We start from the raw sequence: 19,617 nt of genomic DNA on the forward strand, positions 1-19,617 counted from the left end.
AGCCATCCCACCCCTCCCTCTCCCATCATCCACCTCCCCAGAAAAAGAAGCATGATAAACCGCTCCCCTATCACAGGGTGAACCTTGAAGCTCTGCCCTCCCAGGAGACAACAAGACTTCCGTGCCCCCCATTATCTCTACTTTCCAGTGGGCGATCGCTTATAAACTGCAGCCGAACACTGAACATCGCTCCTCTGTTCTATAAGCGCTCGGCACCTCTTCTACCGGTGTTCACCCCTCGGGTCAGGGAACCACTAACGGTACAAGACAAGCCTCTGCCCTGAGAATATCCGGCAGCATAGTCCCCATAGTCCCTATAGTCCCCATCTTCTCCCATGTCGCTGCCATCACTTCAGGAGGGAATAATCCTGAACGCCGCCGCCGTGTGACACTTGTCCCGTGTCTACCGGCGCAGCGTAACCAATGGTGACATTACTCTCCTCACAGCCGTATCATAGAAAGCCTTATATTGTCTGCTGCCGCTTCTCTTTGGATCCCCGGTGACCTGGCACTAAGTGGGTCACCGAGAACTAATTGATGTAACTACATGCAGGGACAGGATCTCCATATACCCCGGGAGATTGGGTGCGATGCACAGTGTATCCTGCTAATGTCTTTTTAATGGAAGTCTGGCCCTGTAAATGTAATACAAGATGTGAATCCACAATCCGGAGGGCGGTCGGCACTAGAACCTGGAAATGTAGCAGAGCCGGCCCTGTAATTGTTAACCCTGTAATTGTTAACATAAATCTGCAGGTTTTCCTGCCGCTGACCATACACAATAGACATTCATCAGCCCAGGGGTGTAGGAACTCCCACAAATCTGCAGGGATAGCATTTAACTGAACCCCATATTTTACTGGGCGTGCGGGGCCGAGAGCTGAAGCTCCAGAAGCGCCAATGGTAATCCGGCTTTGTGCACCTGCTGCCTGGGCAGGAAAAAAAATAAGTAAATAAAATGAGTAGAGATGAGCGAACTTACAGTAAATTCCATTCGTCACGAACTTCTCGGCTAGGCGGTTGCTGACTTTTCCTGCATTAATGAGTTCAGCTTTCAGGTGCTCCCGTGGGCTGGAAAAGGTGGATACAGTCCTAGGAGACTCTTTCCTAGGACTGTATCCACCTTTTCCGGAGCACCGGAAAGCTGAACTAAATTTATGCAGGAAAAGTCAGCAACCGCCGAGCTGAGAAGTTCGTGACGAATCGAATTTACTGTAAGTTCGCTCATGTCTAAAAATGATATATGAATAAAGGGATCAAAACCTACATTTATACAATTCTGTACATTTTACATAGAAAGTAATGTAAAAAAAAAAATCTCACACGAATAAATTTTGTCAAATGGATACGATTTGTCGATAGAAGTCAATGGATACGTCTAGAAATATGATTCTCAAGGTATGAAGTCGACAGAATGTGACGTGAATGCAGTCTTAGATACTTAAAGGGGTACTCCGGTGGAAAAAAATTTTTTTTAAATGAACTGGTGCCAGAAAGTTAAACAGATTTGTAAATTACTTCTATTAAAAAATCCTAATCCTTCCAGTACTTATTAGCTGCTGTATGTTCCAGAGGAAGTTCTTTTCTTTTTGAATTTCCTTTCTGTCTGGCCACAGTGCTCTCTGCTGACACCTCTGTCCATGTCAGGAACTGTCCAGAGCAGGAGAGGTTTGCTATGGTGATTTGCTTCTACTCTGGACAGTTCCTAAAATGGACAGTGGTGTCAGCAGAGAGCACTGTGGTCAGACAGAAAGGAAATTCAAAAAGAAAAGAACTTCCTCTGGAACATACAGCAGCTGATAAGTACTGGAAGGATGCGGATTTTTTAATAGAAGTCATTTACAAATCTGTTTAACTTTCTGGCACCAGTTGATTAAAAAAAAAAAAAAAAAAAAAAAAATGTTCTCCAGGGGAGTACCCCTTTAAAGAGGTTATCCGGCCAAAGACATTTTATCTCCTACCCAAAGGATAGGGGATAATGTGTCTGATCGCAGGGGGCCCGCCGCTGGGACCCCACAATCTCTGTGCAGCCCCCCCGCATTCTATGCTGCATCTCCAGTCTCGGAAAGCTTTTTGTTTCCAGGACTGGGGGACTTGACGTCACGCCAAACCCCCTTGTGATGTCACAACACCCCCCTCCATTCATGTCTATGACGTCACGCCCCCTCCCATAGACATGAATGGAGGGGGTGTGGTGTGACGTCACGTGGGGTTCTGGTGTTACATCACGTCCCCATTCCTGGAAACAAAAAGCTTTCCGAGACTGGAGACGCAGCCCCACAGTCCCTTTAAGGACAACTTGCCACCATTGTTAACCCCTTAGTTGTGTTGTCTTTGCCTTTGGGGGGCTCTTTCTGCTCTATTAACAATGATTTGGGAAAATTAATTTACAAATGTGCGTTACATATCATCGCCGCTCGTGGGTCCTAATCTTGGAGTGCGGAGCCCCCGCTGCTCTTGTGTTTACCGTCTTCTTTTCATGTCTTTAGGACTTTAATCGGAGAGAGACCCTCCAGATTGTGGGTCACCTCCCCAGCTGGTAAACGTGTCCGATCCGGAGATGATGGCTCAGGTCTCCTCGCAGAATGATGAAGGTTTACGGGAAAACAACCTCCTGTCATCTCCGATAGAGCGATCAGCGTACATATAAATGACTGGGAGTGGTCGGGGGGGCTAGGATTATACAGGGGGCTGCCCATCACTCTGTATCCACGGGGGGCTAGGATTATACAGGGGGCTGCCCATCACTCTGTATCCACGGGGGGCTAGGATTATACAGGGGGCTGCCCATCACTCTGTATCCATGGGGGGGCTAGGATTATACAGGGGGCTGCCCATCACTCTGTATCCACGGGGGGCTAGGATTATACAGGGGGCTGCCCATCACTCTGTATCCATGGGGGGGCTAGGATTATACAGGGGGCTGCCCATCACTCTGTATCCATCCTGAGCGCTTGTCAATACAGATAAAGCTTGGTGGATAAAGGAGGTTTTATCATTATTACCAATATACAGCCTTGTTACATGGACACTTACTGGCCACTTTATTAGGTACACCTCTCTAGTCCCAAGTCGCACCCACTTTTGCCTTCATTTTTCACTTTCTACAAGTTGCTGACACATTCCTCAGAGATTTTTCTCTATATGGACATGATGACATCACACGGTTCATATAGACATGATGACATCACACGGTTCATATAGACATGATGACATCACACAGTTCCTCCATATGGACATGATGACATCACACGGTTCATATAGACATGATGACATCACACAGTTCCTCCCTATAGACATGATGAAATCACACAGTTCCTCCATATGGACATGATGACATCACACAGTTCCTCCATATAGACATGATGACATCACACAGTTCCTCCATATGGACATGATGACATCACACGGTTCCCCCATATGGACATGATGACATCACACAGTTCCTCCATATAGACATGATGACATCACACAGTTCCTCCATATAGACATGATGACATCACACAGTTCCTCCATATGGACATGATGACATCACACAGTTCCTCCATATGGACATGATGACATCACACAGTTCCTCCATATGGACATGATGACATCACACAGTTCCCCCATATGAACATGATGACATCACACAGTTCCTCCATATAGACATGATGACATCACACAGTTCCTCCATATGGACATGATGACATCACACAGTTCCCCCATATGAACATGATGACATCACACAGTTCCCCCATATGGACATGATGACATCACACAGTTCCTCCATATGGACATGATGACATCACACAGTTCCCCCATATGAACATGATGACATCACACAGTTCCTCCATATAGACATGATGACATCACACAGTTCCTCCATATAGACATGATGACATCACACAGTTCCTCCATATGGACATGATGACATCACACAGTTCCTCCATATAGACATGATGACATCACACAGTTCCTCCATATGGATATGATGACATCACACAGTTCCCCCATATGGACATGATGACATCACACAGTTCCCCCATATGGACATGATGACATCACACAGTTCCCCCATATAGACATGACATTACACAGTTCCTCTATATGGACATGATGACATCACACAGTTCCTCCATATGTACATGATAACATCGCACAGTTACTCCATATGGACATGATGACATCACACAGTTCCTCCATATAGACATGATGACATCACACAGTTCTCTATATGGACATGATGACATCGCACAGTTACTCCATATGGACATGATGACATCACACAGTTCCTCCATATAGACATGATGACATCACACAGTTCTCTATATGTACATGATAACATCGCACAGTTACTCCATATGGACATGATGACATCACACAGTTCCTCCATATAGACATGATGACATCACACAGTTCTCTATATGGACATGATGACATCGCACAGTTCCTCCATATAGACATGATGACATCACACAGTTCCTCCATATGGACATGATGACATCACACAGTTCCCCCATATAGACATGATGACATCGCACAGTTCCCCCATATGTCCCCCCCACCCCCCCCAGCCTGACCCGCTGATACAAGGCAGGATTGATCTTTGCTTTTTTGTTGTTTACACCAATTTCTGCCCCATCTGATGTCACCGCTGGAATGGAGACTCCTCAGACCAGACAACGTTCTTCCATCTTGTATTGTCCAGTTCTGGTGCCTGTGTGAATTGTATCTTCAGTTTCCTATTCTTAGCTGACAGGAGGGGCCCCCGGTGTGGTCTTCTGCTGCTGTAGCCCATCTGCTTCTAGGTTATCTGTGTTGTGTTCTCAGAGATAGTATTCTGCAGACCTTGGTTATAACCAGTTATTTGCATTACTGTTGCCTTTCTGTCCTCTCAAACCAGTCCACCCATTCTCCCCTGACATCAACAATACATTTTCCTCCACACAATGGCCGCTCACTGGATACTTTTTCGGACCGTTCTCTGTAAACCCAAGAGATGATTGTGCCTGAAAATCCCAGGTGATCAGCTGTTTGTGAAATCCTCAGACCAACAAAAATTACACGTTCACAGTCACTTAAATCCCCTTTCTGATGCTTGGTTTAAACGTCAGTAAGTTGTCTTGACCACATCTACATGCCTAAATGGCCAGTAAGTGTATATTGCCATTGTTGGCTCTTTAATTATCATAGAACTAAAAGACCAGTGCGCCTCCAGCTGTTTCAGAACTACAACTCCCAGCATGCACGGACAGCCAAAGGCTGTCCGGGCATGCTGGGAGTTGTAGTTCTGCAACAGCTGGAGGCACCCTGGTTGGGAAACACTGCCTTATCCATAGATGGATCAACATGGCCCCAGCCAGATAGAAACAAATACATTTTACACAGACGTTGGTGGAGCTGCACTTATGTTCAATCCCAATCATGGTAATGGCGCTATTGAGCGGGCGCTGGTGACGCTCTGCGCTTTAGACGGAATCAATGGGATTCCCATTAATGTCAGAAGATTTATGAACCCCATTTCCTAGATACAGTCACAACATCTGCTTTCCTCTTCCTTCAAGGACATGACGTCTGTCTTCAAGAAGGTCCTGGACCTGACCTACCCCATCACCTCCATGTTCTCCGGCGCGGCCTTCAATAACAGCATCAGCAGCATCTTCAAGGACAAGCAGATAGAGGTGAGCACTGCGGCCGGGCTATCCTCCGCATCACTCTGTATACTCCTTCTTTCCTCTCTATTATTGTGTGTATATATATATATATGATACTTATGGGATTTTACTTTCTTTTCAGGATCTCTGGATTCCATATTTCAACATCACCACGGACATCACTGCCTCCGCCATGAGGGTGCACACAGATGGTAGGTGTCTCGGGCAGTCTGAGTATTGGTGGGGGTCTCGGCTCTAGCTAGAGATTGGAGGGTGTGACTGCTCAATCTAGAGATTGGTGGGGGTCTCAGCTCTAGCTAGAGATTGGTGGGGGTCTCAGCTTTAGCTAGAGATTGGTGGGGGTCTCGGCTCTAGCTAGAGATTGGTGGGGGTCTCGGCTCTAGCTAGAGATTGGTGGGGGTCTCAGCTTTAGCTAGAGATTGGTGGGGGTCTCGGCTCTAGCTAGAGATTGATGGGGGTCCCGGCTCTAGTTAGAGATTGGTGTAGTCTCAGCTCTATCTAGAGATTGGTGGGGGTCTCAGCTGTAGCTAGAGTTTGGTGGAGGTCTCAGCCCTAGCTAGAGATTGATGGGGTCTCAGCTCTAGCTAGAGATTGATGGGGTCCCAGCTCTAGCGAGAGATTGGTGTAGTCTCAGCTATATCTAGAGATTGGAGGGGGTGACTGCTCAATCTAGAGATTGGTGGGGTCTCGGCTCTAGCTAGTGATTGGTGGGGTTCCCGGCTCTAGCTAGAGATTGGTGGGGGTCTCTGCTCTAGCTAGAGATTGGTGGGGGTCTCTACTCTAGCTAGAGATTGTTGGGGGGTCCCGGCTCTAGCTAGAGATTGTTGGGGGGTCCCGGCTCTAGCTAGAGATTGTTGGGGGGTCTCGGCTCTAGCTAGAGATTGGTGGGGGTCTCGGCTCTAGCTAGAGATTGGTGGGGGTCTCGGCTCTAGCTAGAGATTGGTGGGGGTCTCGGCTCTAGCTAGAGATTGGTGGGGGTCTCGGCTCTAGCTAGAGATTGGTGGGGGTCTCGGCTCTAGCTTATTTGTGGCCGATTAAAACTTTTGAAATGTCAGCATGTTTTAGTGAAAATAATGTTTACAAGTCCCACGTTGCTCTCCGGCCCTTTCCGCAAAGTTCAGTGTGGAGAGATTCCGGCCTCGCTGGGAGATACAGAGGCAGTTCTGAAATCAATGGGGCTTTAGTGTAATGTACAAATGAGCTGCGTCCTTGTCATGGACATGTAGTCATTATCACTAAATAACCAGACACTTATCAGACACGTATCATACTATGTATACCCAGCCCGGTATCACTGCATTACTCTCTACGCGCTGACAGCTTTTATCTGACGGATAATCCCGCAGCCTTTTGGTTGTCGCTTTGAACGTCTTGTTCAGTTCTGCAGTTATAAGTGAAGCTGAAGAGGATGCGGCCATAACAGACAGATTAGAGGGAATATCTCGTGTGATGCCGGCTACATCTGCCCTCCTCTTATCTCCGTCCTCATTACTCGATTCCCAAACATTCAAAGCTCCCTTAGATTTTGCGGCAGGTGACTCAGGCAGATAGCGGGGACTCCTGTCTCCACATCATTAATTCTCAGCTCTGCAGTTCAACACCCACACAATAGAGTCCTCCTGCCCATCCGCAGACATTGTGTCCTGTATGGGATGTGATGATGAGAGCTTCCAGGAATCGCCTATGATGGCTGATTAGTTACATTAGAATACATTGCAGTCACACTCACCCCACTAACCAGTATATATCCAGAGAGGAGGATGGGGTGATGTGTATATATCCAGAGAGGAGGATGGGGTGATGTGTATATCCAGAGAGGAGGATGGGGTAATGTGTATATCCAGAGAGGAGGATGGGGTGATGTGTATATCCAGAGAGGAGGATGGGGTGATGTGTATATATCCAGAGAGGAGGATGGGGTGATGTGTATATATCCAGAGAGGAGGATGGGGTGATGTGTATATCCAGAGAGGAGGATGGGGTGATGTGTATATATCCAGAGAGGAGGATGGGGTGATGTGTATATCCAGAAAGGAGGATGGGGTGATGTATATATCCAGAGAGGAGGATGGGGTGATGTGTATATCCAGAGAGGAGGATGGGGTAATGTGTATATCCAGAGAGGAGGATGGGGTGATGTGTATATATCCAGAGAGGAGGATGGGGTGATGTATATATCTAGAGAGGAGGATGGGGTGATGTATATATCCAGAGAGGAGGATGGGGTGATGTATATATCCAGAGAGGAGGATGGGGTGATGTGTATATCCAGAGAGGAGGATGGGGTGATGTGTATATCCAGAGAGGAGGATGGGGTGATGTGTATATATCCAGAGAGGAGGATGGGGTGATGTGTATATATCCAGAGAGGAGGATGGGGTGATGTGTATATCCAGAGAGGAGGATGGGGTGATGTATATATCCAGAGAGGAGGATGGGGTGATGTGTATATCCAGAGAGGAGGATGGGGTGATGTGTATATATCCAGAGAGGAGGATGGGGTGATGTGTATATATCCAGAGAGGAGGATGGGGTGATGTATATATCTAGAGAGGAGGATGGGGTGATGTATATATCCAGAGAGGAGGATGGGGTGATGTATATATCCAGAGAGGAGGATGGGGTGATGTATATATATCCAGAGAGGAGGATGGGGTGATGTGTATATCCAGAGAGGAGGATGGGGTGATGTGTATATCCAGAGAGGAGGATGGGGTGATGTGTATATCCAGAGAGGAGGATGGGGTGATGTGTATATCCAGAGAGGAGGATGGGGTGATGTGTATATCCAGAGAGGAGGATGGGGTGATGTATATATCCAGAGAGGAGGATGGGGTGATGTATATATCCAGAGAGGAGGATGGGGTGATGTATATATCCAGAGAGGAGGATGGGGTGATGTATATATCCAGAGAGGAGGATGGGGTGATGTGTATATCCAGAGAGGAGGATGGGGTGATGTGTATATCCAGAGAGGAGGATGGGGTAATGTGTATATCCAGAGAGGAGGATGGGGTGATGTGTATATATCCAGAGAGGAGGATGGGGTAAAGTATATATCCAGAGAGGAGGATGGGGTGATGTGTATATCCAGAGAGGAGGATGGGGTGATGTGTATATATCCAGAGAGGAGGATGGGGTGATGTATATATCCAGAGAGGAGGATGGGGTGATGTGTATATATCCAGAGAGGAGGATGGGGTGATGTGTATATATCCAGAGAGGAGGATGGGGTAATGTGTATATCCAGAGAGGAGGATGGGGTGATGTGTATATATCCAGAGAGGAGGATGGGGTGATGTGTATATCCAGAGAGGAGGATGGGGTGATGTGTATATCCAGAGAGGAGGATGGGGTGATGTGTATATCCAGAGAGGAGGATGGGGTGATGTGTATATCCAGAGAGGAGGATGGGGTGATGTGTATATATCCAGAGAGGAGGATGGGGTGATGTGTATATCCAGAGAGGAGGATGGGGTGATGTGTATATATCCAGAGAGGAGGATGGGGTGATGTGTATATATCCAGAGAGGAGGATGGGGTGATGTGTATATATCCAGAGAGGAGGATGGGGTGATGTATATATCCAGAGAGGAGGATGGGGTGATGTATATATCCAGAGAGGAGGATGGGGTGATACCTACACTTTCTGCAGTCACTCTTTAATGCTGGAATCACACACACAAGTAGATACTGAAGTAAGAATTACAGTGATCCCTCAACTTACAATGGCCTCAACATACAATAGTTTCAACATACAATGGTCTTTTCTGGACCATTGTAAGTTGAAACCAGACTCAACATACAATGCTATGGACAGTCCAGATCTGTGAAACCTGTCAATGAAATGACCAATCAGGATGGGCATTCACTGGTAAAACTCCTGTATTACTGAAGTGTATGCACTGACTGGTGTCTGGTAGCGCCCCCTACAGTACAGGGAGGTATTACATGTTCTGTACTCTTTACCTGTATTACTGAAGTGTATGCACTGACTGGTGTCTGGTAGCGCCCCCTACAGTACAGAGAGGTATTACGTGTTCTGTACTCTTTATCTGTATTACTGAAGTTCATGCACTGACTGGTATCTGGTAGCGCCCCCTATAGTACAGGGAAGTATTACATGTTCTGTACTCTTTACCTGTATTACTGAAGTGTATGCAGTGACTGGTGTCTGGTAGCGCCCCCTACAGTACAGGGAGGTATTACATGTTCTGTACTCTTTACCTGTATTACTGAAGTGTATGCACTGACTGGTGTCTGGTAGCGCCCCCTACAGTGCAGGGAGATATTACATGTTCTGTACTCTTTACCTGTATTACTGAAGTGTATGCACTGACTGGTGTCTGGTAGCGCCCCCTACAGTACAGGGAGGTATTACATGTTCTGTACTCTTTACCTGTATTACTGAAGTGTATGCACTGACTGGTGTCTGGTAGCTCCCCGTACAGTACAGGGAGGTATTACATGTTCTGTACTCTTTACCTGTATTACTGAAGTGTATGCACTGACTGGTGTCTGGTAGCGCCCCCTACAGTACAGGGAGGTATTACATGTTCTGTACTCTTTACCTGTATTACTGAAGTGTATGCACTGACTGGTGTCTGGTAGCGCCCCCTACAGTACAGGGAGGTATTACATGTTCTGTACTCTTTACCTGTATTACTGAAGTGTATGCACTGACTGGTGTCTGGTAGCGCCCCCTACAGTACAGGGAGGTATTACATGTTCTGTACTCTTTACCTGTGCCAGGATTAGCTGCTCTTTTGGACACCAGGTGAGGGCGGCTCCATTACTTTTTTAGGACACTGTGTGTACTGTACAGAACCCCGAAGAAGCTCCTGTCCTCTACATAGACCAGTGCTTCCCAAGCAGGGTGCCCCCAGCTGTTGCAAAACTACAACTCCCAGCATGCCCGGACAGCCTTTGGCTGTCCGGGCATGTTTGGAGTTGTAGTTATGCAACAGCTGGAGGCTCCCTTCTTGGGAAACACTGACATAGACAGTGATTACAGCTCCCAGTAGATCTTTCTTACTTTTATATGTAAGGATTTGCTTTATCTATATCAGTTATCTACTTATTTTTATTTAATTCTCACTTTTTTGGATGACATTTTGGTACCTTTAGAACCAATTACCAGGTTTCCATAGAGTTATGGTCTCAACATACAATGGTTTCAACATACAATGGTCGTCCCAGTTAATATTGTAACTTGAGGGACCAACTCTTTCCATTATTCTTCTTTGGAGCCATCTTGTGTATTTCTAGCCAAGCGTTTTTTCCAACCTGTGTGCCTCCAGCTGTTGCAAAACTACAAGTCCCAACGTGGCTGGACTAACCTATGTTGCATTTCTAAACCAGAAAGAAAACTAATGTCTTCTTTTCGTAAAGACTTAATAAACCTGCATTTTCCTATTATTGGTGATCTGTCTATGCAGGCTGCCTGTGGCGATATGTCCGTGCCAGCATGTCCCTCTCAGGGTATATGCCCCCTCTCTGTGACCCCAAGGATGGACATTTGTTAATGGACGGAGGCTACATCAACAATCTCCCAGGTATGTAATCGCCCCATTATGTAGAAGCCCCCGTCCGATAGGAAATCCAACCTATTAGGTAGAAGCCCCCAGTAGGTAGGAAATCCACCTTATTCGGTAGAAGCCCCCAGTAGGTAGGAATTCCCCCTTATTAGGTAGAAGCCCCCAGTAGGTAGGAATTCCCCCTTATTAGGTAGAAGCCCCCAGTAGGTAGGAATTCCCCCTTATTAGGTAGAAGCCCCCAGTAGGTAGGAATTCCCCCTTATTAGGTAGAAGCCCCCGGCCGATAGGAAATCCAACCTATTAGGTAGAAGTAGCCCCAGTAGGTAGGAAATCCCCCTTATTAGGTAGAAGCCCCCAGAAGATAAATAGGGAATCCCACTAAAAAGTGGAAGGTAGTGAAGGTAGTGTGGGGGACATTAAGTAGAAGCCCCAAGTAGGTAGAGAATCCCCACCTATTAGGTAGAATCCACCTTATTATGTAAAAGCCCCTAGAAGATAGATAGGGAATCCCCCCCCCCTAATAGGTGGAAGCCCCCAGTAGGTAGGTAGGGAAGCCCCTCAGTAAAAAGGTAGAGAATCCCCACCTATTAAGTGGATTCCCCCTTATTAGGTAGAAGCCCCTAGAAGGTAGATAGGGAATCCTCCCTATTAAGTACAAGCCTGCACTGAGACCTCTGTATCCTTCACTTTGTTAGTGGTGCAGGACCTTCTCCTTCAAACTGAAGAGGTACAGGACCTGCTGCATAATGAAATGACATCATCACCTGGCAGGTCCTGCACCACTCCAGATAATGGAGCGAACGATGATTAAAGCGGTCCTCCGGTGAAAAACTTTTTTTTTTTTTTTAAATCAACTGGTGCCAGAAAGTTAAACAGATTTGTAAATTACTTCTATTAAAAAATCTTAATCCTTCCATAATTATCAGCTGCTGAAGTTGAGTTGTTCTTTTCTGTCCGACAACAGTGCTCTCTGCTTACACCTCTGTCTGTCTCGGGAACTGCACAGAGTAGAAGAGGTTTGCTATGGGGATTTGCTTCTACTCTGGACAGTTCCCAAGACAGGTGTCATCAGAGAGCACTTAGACAGAAAAGAACAACTCAACTTCAGCAGCTCATAAGTACTGAAAGCATTAAGATTTTTTATAGAAGTCATTTACAAATCTGTTTAACTTTCTGGAGCCAGTTAATATGTATATATACATTAAAAAAAAGTTTTTTTTCCTGGATAACCCCTTTAAATGCAGACATTAGTAATTTAGCAACATTCCCTCCATGTATAAGGTTTCTCAGTGTCTCCGCTCATTGCAGTGAAGGGTTAACCTCTCTGCCGTAACATCTTCCTTTGGTCTGACAGCCGATGTTGCACGCTCTTTGGGTGCTAAAGTGGTCCTAGCCATTGATGTGGGCAGCAGGGACGAGACCGATCTAACGAATTATGGAGATTCCTTGTCTGGCTGGTGGCTGCTGTGGAAGAGGTGGAATCCACTTGCTGAAAGAGTGAAGGTGAGACCATCTCCTGGGGGGCACCCCCCCCCCCCCCCCCCCCCCCCGGCATCGCCCCCCCACCCCGCTACAAACTGTGACCGTCAGATCCAGTGATGCGGAAACCTCCGAGCAGCCGAGCGTTCAAGTGGAGTAAACAAGAATAGATTCTGCATCGGACTATAACCAGTGTAAATTGAATTACTGTTTAACCGCTTATGTGCCAAGGTACACTAAAGGATATTCACAGGCAGCGCAAAGGAAGAGATGGATTGTGTGCGGTTTGTAGAATTTACCTAACATTTAAGGAGGTACTTCAATGGGGGGAAAAAATGTATTTATTTTTTTTAAATCAATTGGTGCCAGAAAGTTAAACAGATCTGTAAATTACTTCTATAAAAAAAAAATATGAATCCTTCCAGTACTTATCAGCTGCTGTATGCTCCACAGGAAGTTCTTTTTTGAATTTTTTAGTCTGACCACAGTGTTCTCTGCTGACACCTCTGTCCATATCAGGAACTGTCTAGAGCAGGATAGGTTTGCTATGGGGATTTGCTTGTACTCTGGACAGTTCCTAAAATGGACAGAGGTGTCAGCAGAGAGCACTGTGGTCAGACAGAAAGGAAATTCGAAAAAGAAAAGAACTTCCTGTGAAGCATACAGCAGCTGATAAGCACTGGAAGGATTAATGTTTTTAAATAGAAGTAATTTACAATTCTGTTTTAACTTTCTGGCACCAGGTGATTTGGAAACATTTTTTTTCCAGTGGAGTACTCCTTTAAAGGGGTAATCCACCACTTTTAAACTGTCCCTGGAATAGGGGATAAGTGTGTGATTGCGGGGGGTCTAAGAGTTTGGCTCTCCAGAACGGGGCCCCGTCTCTCCCTGTGCATTTTCTATGAGAGTGCGGTAGGTACAGGAGCTCGGTACTGGGGTATCTCTGGCGCCCCTACATACAGTGCATGGATTGCGTGCTGACAGGTAGAGAACGGTGCCTTGTTCTGGAGATTGTGGGGGGGGGGGGTCCCAGAGGTCTGACCCCTCCCCCCCCCCCAGTAATCAGACACTTATCCCTATCTGCAAGTAGTGGAGTATATATGAACAAGAAATCCAGCTTAATGAGATTTTTTTTTTATTATTGTTCCAACGCATTAAAATTGATAAATTAAAATTGATAAAAGCCAAATGAAACACTAACGCGTTTCAGTTTATTTTAACCTTATTGAATAAGGTTTATAAATCGAAACGCATCGGTGTGTCATTTGGCTTTTATCTGCACATTATATTTACGTTTTTTGTACTTATTTTTTTTTAATGGATTGAAATAAATGTATTGTTTTTATGGAAGCTGGAAAACCTACCTTTTTTTCCCTGACGTGGTATTGCAGAGATTTTTCCTATCCACAGGAAATCCACTCAGATAATACTCTAAATGTATTGTACTGTAAATTGTTGCACATTTTATACTGTAGAATCCAAAAATAAATCTGCAACAAATCCACCACATCTGGATATGACCTAGATTGTGCAGATGTAGAACGTGTCACACACACGTCACCCCCTTAAAGGATACCTTTCATAAAAAAACAACTTTTGACATATTATAGATTAATGTATGCAGAATAACTTTACAATTACATGTTATTAAAAAATATTCTTCTTTCTATTTAATTTTCCACTTTGCAAAAATTACCACTAGAGGTCTCCCTACCAGTCCTGGCCGCAAGCCCTTTTTTATAGATTTCAGACTCATGCTGGAGTCCTAAATTTCAGACTACAGCCGGGACACAGACAAGCTCAGCTGGCAGCTCTGAATCTTTTCTGCATGTGCAGAGAGAAGAAAGTTTGGGAATTAAGATAGTAAAATGAATGAGGGCATGAAGTAAGGCAGAGTCAGGAGTATGCCCTGCTGTACTATGAGCACAGTGCTGGCTCCTGCCTGTCTGATTGACAGGCATGGAGCAATGCTGAGCTTGTCTGTGTCTTGGCTGCAGTCTGAGATTTAGGACTCCAGCATGAGTCTGAAATCTGTAAAAAGGACTGGTAGGGAGACCCCTAGTGGTCATTTTTTCAAAGTGGAAAATTATTATTTTTTTTAATAACATGCAATTGGAAAGTTATTCTGCATACAGTAATCTATAATACAGTGGTCCCTCAACATACGATGGTAATTCGTTCCAAACGACCCATCGTTTGTCGAATCCATCGTATGTTGAGGGATCCGTGCAATGTAAAGTATAGGAAGTTATACTCACCTGTCCCTGTCGCTCCGGACCAGGTCCTCACCGCTCCTGATGCTGTCCCAGGGGCTCCCGCTGCTCCGGTGTCTTCTTCGCGAACCTCCGGCTTCTTCCGCATCTTCTGCAGGGTCCGGACCTCGCTTTCTGGTGACGTTATTACGCTGCTGCGCCGGCGCCTCGTGCGTAGTGACATAACAACAACGCCGGAAAGCAAGGCCCGGACCCTGGAGAAGATGCGCAAGACACCGGAGGATCGCGAAGTGGACCCGGAGCAGCGGGAATAGGTAAGCGAACTTGCCCGGGATGCTTAAACTGCTATCCGACAGCAGCTTAAGCATTTTGCGCTGTCGGATAGTAGTTAATGTGATGGCCCGACATATAAAAGCATCGTATGTCGATTTTATCATATGTCGGGGCCATCGTAGGTCGGGGGTTACTGTATATCAAAAGTGTTTTTGATGAAAGGTACCGTTTTTAAAGTGCTTTTCCATTCTCTCGCACTTACTCGTCATTTACTGAAGGAGAGTCTAAGGCTGTGGTGCAAAGCTACAACTCCCAGCATGCCCGGACAGCCAACGGCTGTCCGGGCATGCTGGGAGTTGTAGTTTTGCAACAGCTGGAGGCACGCTAGTTGGACTTCCTTGGTCTAGCAGCTCTCATCCATCACAGGTTTTGTCCTCATTTCTGTGTAAATATTGCAGCTCAGTTTCATTGAAATAAATGACGCCGAGCTGAAATACCACATGCGACCTGCAATCTGGTGTGGCGCTGTTTTTGTTTTTTTTTAGAAGAAAGCAACTATGGTTTTCTAATCCTGGTCATCAAGGACACCCCCCCCCCCCCTCCCCCCAATATTTAATTATTTTCATAGCTGTTCCTTTTGTTCTTGTTTGAATAAGAAGCCATTTTACTTGATTGCCTCCCCTAATAATATTCGTCCCCTTAGGTGCTAAACATGGCAGAGATCCAGACACGCCTGGCCTACGTGTGTTGTGTGCGGCAGCTGGAGATGGTGATGAATAATGAGTATTGCGAGTACATCCGACCTCCAATCGACCGATACGGGACACTGGAATTTGGGAAGTTTGATGAGATCTGTGTAGGTATCCCTGGTATCATAAGACACTGATCGGGTCGGCCGATCCAAACTATGGATTCCTCTCCACCATACCTGGATTATAGGTGCAAATTAAGGAAGTCCAGATCCCCTACCTACTTACTGGGGGCTTCTACCTAATATGGAGGGATTCTCTACCTACCTGCTTACTATGAGCTTTTACCAAATAGGGGGTATTCTCTACCTACCTACTTACTGGGGGCTTCTACCTAATATGGAGGGATTCTCTACCTACCTGCTTACTATGAGCTTTTACCAAATAGGGGTTATTCTCTACCTACCTACATACTGGGGGCTTCTACCTAATAGGGGTAGATTCTCTACCTACCTACTTACTAGGAGCTTTTACCAAATAGGGGGTATTCTCTACCTACCTATGTACTGGGGGCTTCTACCTAATAGGGGTAGATTCTCTACCTGCCTACTTACTAGGAGCTTTTACCTAATAGGGGGAATTCTCTACCTACCTATTTATTGGGGGCTTCTACCTAATAGGGCGGATTCTCTACCTACCTACCTACCTACTTACTGGGGGCTTCTACCTAATATGGAGGGATTCTCTACCTACCTGCTTACTCTGAGCTTTTACCAAATAGGGGGTATTCTCTACCTACCTACATACTGGGGGCTTCTACCTAATAGGGGTAGATTCTCTACCTACCTACTTACTAGGAGCTTTTGCCTAATAGGGTGTATTCTCTACCTACCTATGTACTGGGGGCTTCTACCTAATAGGGGTAGATTCTCTACCTACCTACTTACTAGGAGCTTTTACCTAATAGGGGGAATTCTCTACCTACCTATTTATTGGGGGCTTCTACCTAATAGGGGGGATTTTCTACCTACCTACTTACTGCGACTTCTACGAAACCTCACATATTTTCAAAGCAACACAAGTGAGCTATGAGAATGTAGTGAGAAAAAGACTTGATCAAAATTACTCGACCATAAATTACACCGGCTTTTGAATGTGTCCCCCATTGTGTCCAGCTAAGAATGACGCCTTGTAGAGCGACCCCCGTATCCTCCCAGCACCTCCATAACTCATGGGTGACAGGGGAAAGTCTCTCTTAATTACAGTGCGGAGGCTTTCTGCCGTCTCTCCATAAATCAGACGCTGTCACCGATGGTTACCATGGACGTGCTGCGGTTATTTAGGTGTGAACAACGTTTCATTTTCGGGGGTCACAAGACGTGTTCAGTACCAATTCATGTGGACCTCTAGATGTTGCAGAACTACAACTCCCAGCATGTCTAGACAGCTAATGGCTGTCCCTTACCATGTTTACTGCTGATTAATTAGAAGCCCCTTTTGATAGGGCAGCGGTCTTCAAACTGCGGACATCTAGCTGTTACAAAACTACAACTCCCAGCATGCCCGGACAGCCAACGGCTGTCCGGGCATGCTGGGCGTTGTAGTTTTGCAACAGCTGGGCTTCCACAGTTTATAGACCCCTGCGGTCCCATCAGTCATACCCCCAATTCACAGACTTTTATCACCTATCCCAATGTTTCCCACAACCTTTGGCTTTTCCGGGCATGCTGGGAGTTGTAGTTTTGCAACAGCTGGAGGCATACGCTGGTTGGAAAATGCTTATTTAAAGGGGTACTCCAGTGGAAAACTTTTTTTAAATCAACTGGTGCCAGAAAGTTAAACAGATTTGTAAATTACTTCTATTAAAATATCTTAATCCTTCCAGTACTTATTAGCTGCTGAATACTACAGAGGAAATTCTTTTCTTTTAGGAACACAGAGCTCTCTGCTGACATCTCTGTCCATTTTAGGAACTGTCCAGAGCAGCATATGTTTGCTACGGGGATTTTCTCCTACTCTGGACAGTTCTTAAAATGGACAGAGATGTCAGCAGAGAGCGCTGTGCTCGTGATGTCAGCAGAGAGCTCTGTGTTCCAAGAAGAAAAGAATTTCCTCTGTAGTATTCAGCAGCTAATAAGTACTGGAAGGATTAAGATTTTTGAATAGAAGTAATTTACAAATCTTTTTAACTTTCTGGCACCAGTTGATTTAAAAAAAAAAAAAAAAAAAAAAAAAAAAAAAGTTTTCCTCCGGAGTACCCCTTTAATGCATTGAATCATTATACAGATGCCTTTTAACAGGATATTATGGCGTTCTAGTGTAATTCTCGCATCATTATTGTCTCAAAATAGACATTAACCTACCCTTCGTTCTAAATACAGGATGTTGGATACCAGCATGGAAATACCGTATTTAACGTGTGGGCCCGCAGCGGTGTCATCGAGAAGATGTTGAAAGATCGGCAAGGACACCTGTAAATCCAAAACCTCAGATGTGAGTTGTCTTATCTGTAACACGCGCGTCTTTTATTAGTGATTTAACTACTGACTGTGCCCAGTACTGAGACCATCGGCCTATACTGGGGGCCGATGAGAATATCTGTCTGGTAAAGCAGCCATATTAGTGCTCTTTAGGAGACTGGGAAAGCTGGGTGGCACGCATACTGCGTGCCACCCAGCTTTCCCAGTCTCCTAAAGCCCCAACAGTGATAGGCAGCTCATCCTCCATGCACTCCGCTGTCTGTATTTTTTTCTCCCCTTCCCTCTCAGCCCACCCTGTCCCCTCTCCCTGCTACCACACTATCTATTCTCTGTACCCACCTGCCAGACAGTCAAATCATACTTTACCATGACGTTGGTCCGGCAGCAGAATGTTAAAAGCTCCCAGGCAATCTCCGCAGCACCCCAAAAATGATGCGATCAGGAAATGTACAATAAATCCCAAAGACTTCTATGGAACACCCGGTATCCTCATAGTTAATTATTATTTAACTGTCCAGGCTCCTCTGGGGACGTCCTTAAACTCTAATATATTTTTATTTGACATAAGTAACATGTGCAAAGTTTAACTGCAATATTTCCAGCCGCACAGAAGTTATGCTGGAACATTACATACATCCACACACAAACACACACACACATATATATATATATATATATATATATATATATATATATATATATATATATATACATACATACATTAAGTTTTATTATATACAGATTTTAGAGATCTTCCTATTGCTGATTCCCTCACTGCACAGATTGTGCCGCCATATACAGAACCTGATTCATGTTTGATCAGAGCAAATGTGTAATGAGTCTCCAGGAGCTCGGAAGAGGTCAGAGAGGGGCACCTGATCAGCGGAGCATAAGTGACCTCTACGTGGCGGATACAGGACAGCGCTGCACAACCGCCAGGGGAGGGTTACTGGAATCACTCAATAAGATCACCAGACCTCTGACCTGCAGGAATCCTCCTCCCCGGGGAAGAGTCTCCAGGATATAAGACATAGACAAGCTGTTGTGTCATTGTGAAACAATAAGAGGTTAATGAACCTAAGAGATCGTCTGGTACAGTGTAAATTGTAAAGCAGATTGGGAGGCAAGAATACTGAGCAACAGAGCAAGGGAGAGAAGGGGTTATCCTTCTAATGTCCTTCATTATGTTTTTTGTTGAAAAATAATAATATTATAGTAGTTATATTCTTGTATATAGGAGCAGTATTATAGTAGATATATTCTTGTATATAGGAAGCAGTATTATAGTA

General features: G+C 45.4%; 1 protein-coding gene across 1 annotated transcript in view; it reads left to right on the top strand.

Annotated features, from left to right (window-relative positions):
- Positions 1-19,617, top strand: part of PNPLA7 (patatin like phospholipase domain containing 7) — a 197,610-nt gene that overhangs the window by 170,132 nt on the left and 7,861 nt on the right. The window contains 7 exon segments of the mRNA XM_056540343.1: positions 5,547-5,663; positions 5,779-5,848; positions 11,096-11,212; positions 12,549-12,697; positions 15,863-16,015; positions 18,230-18,313; positions 18,315-18,341. Of these exon segments, the coding sequence (XP_056396318.1) occupies positions 5,547-5,663; positions 5,779-5,848; positions 11,096-11,212; positions 12,549-12,697; positions 15,863-16,015; positions 18,230-18,313; positions 18,315-18,341 (717 nt within the window).

The sequence above is a fragment of the Hyla sarda genome, chromosome 9 (genome assembly GCF_029499605.1).
Source record: "Hyla sarda isolate aHylSar1 chromosome 9, aHylSar1.hap1, whole genome shotgun sequence".
In the NCBI taxonomy this organism is placed as follows: Eukaryota; Metazoa; Chordata; class Amphibia; order Anura; family Hylidae; genus Hyla; species Hyla sarda.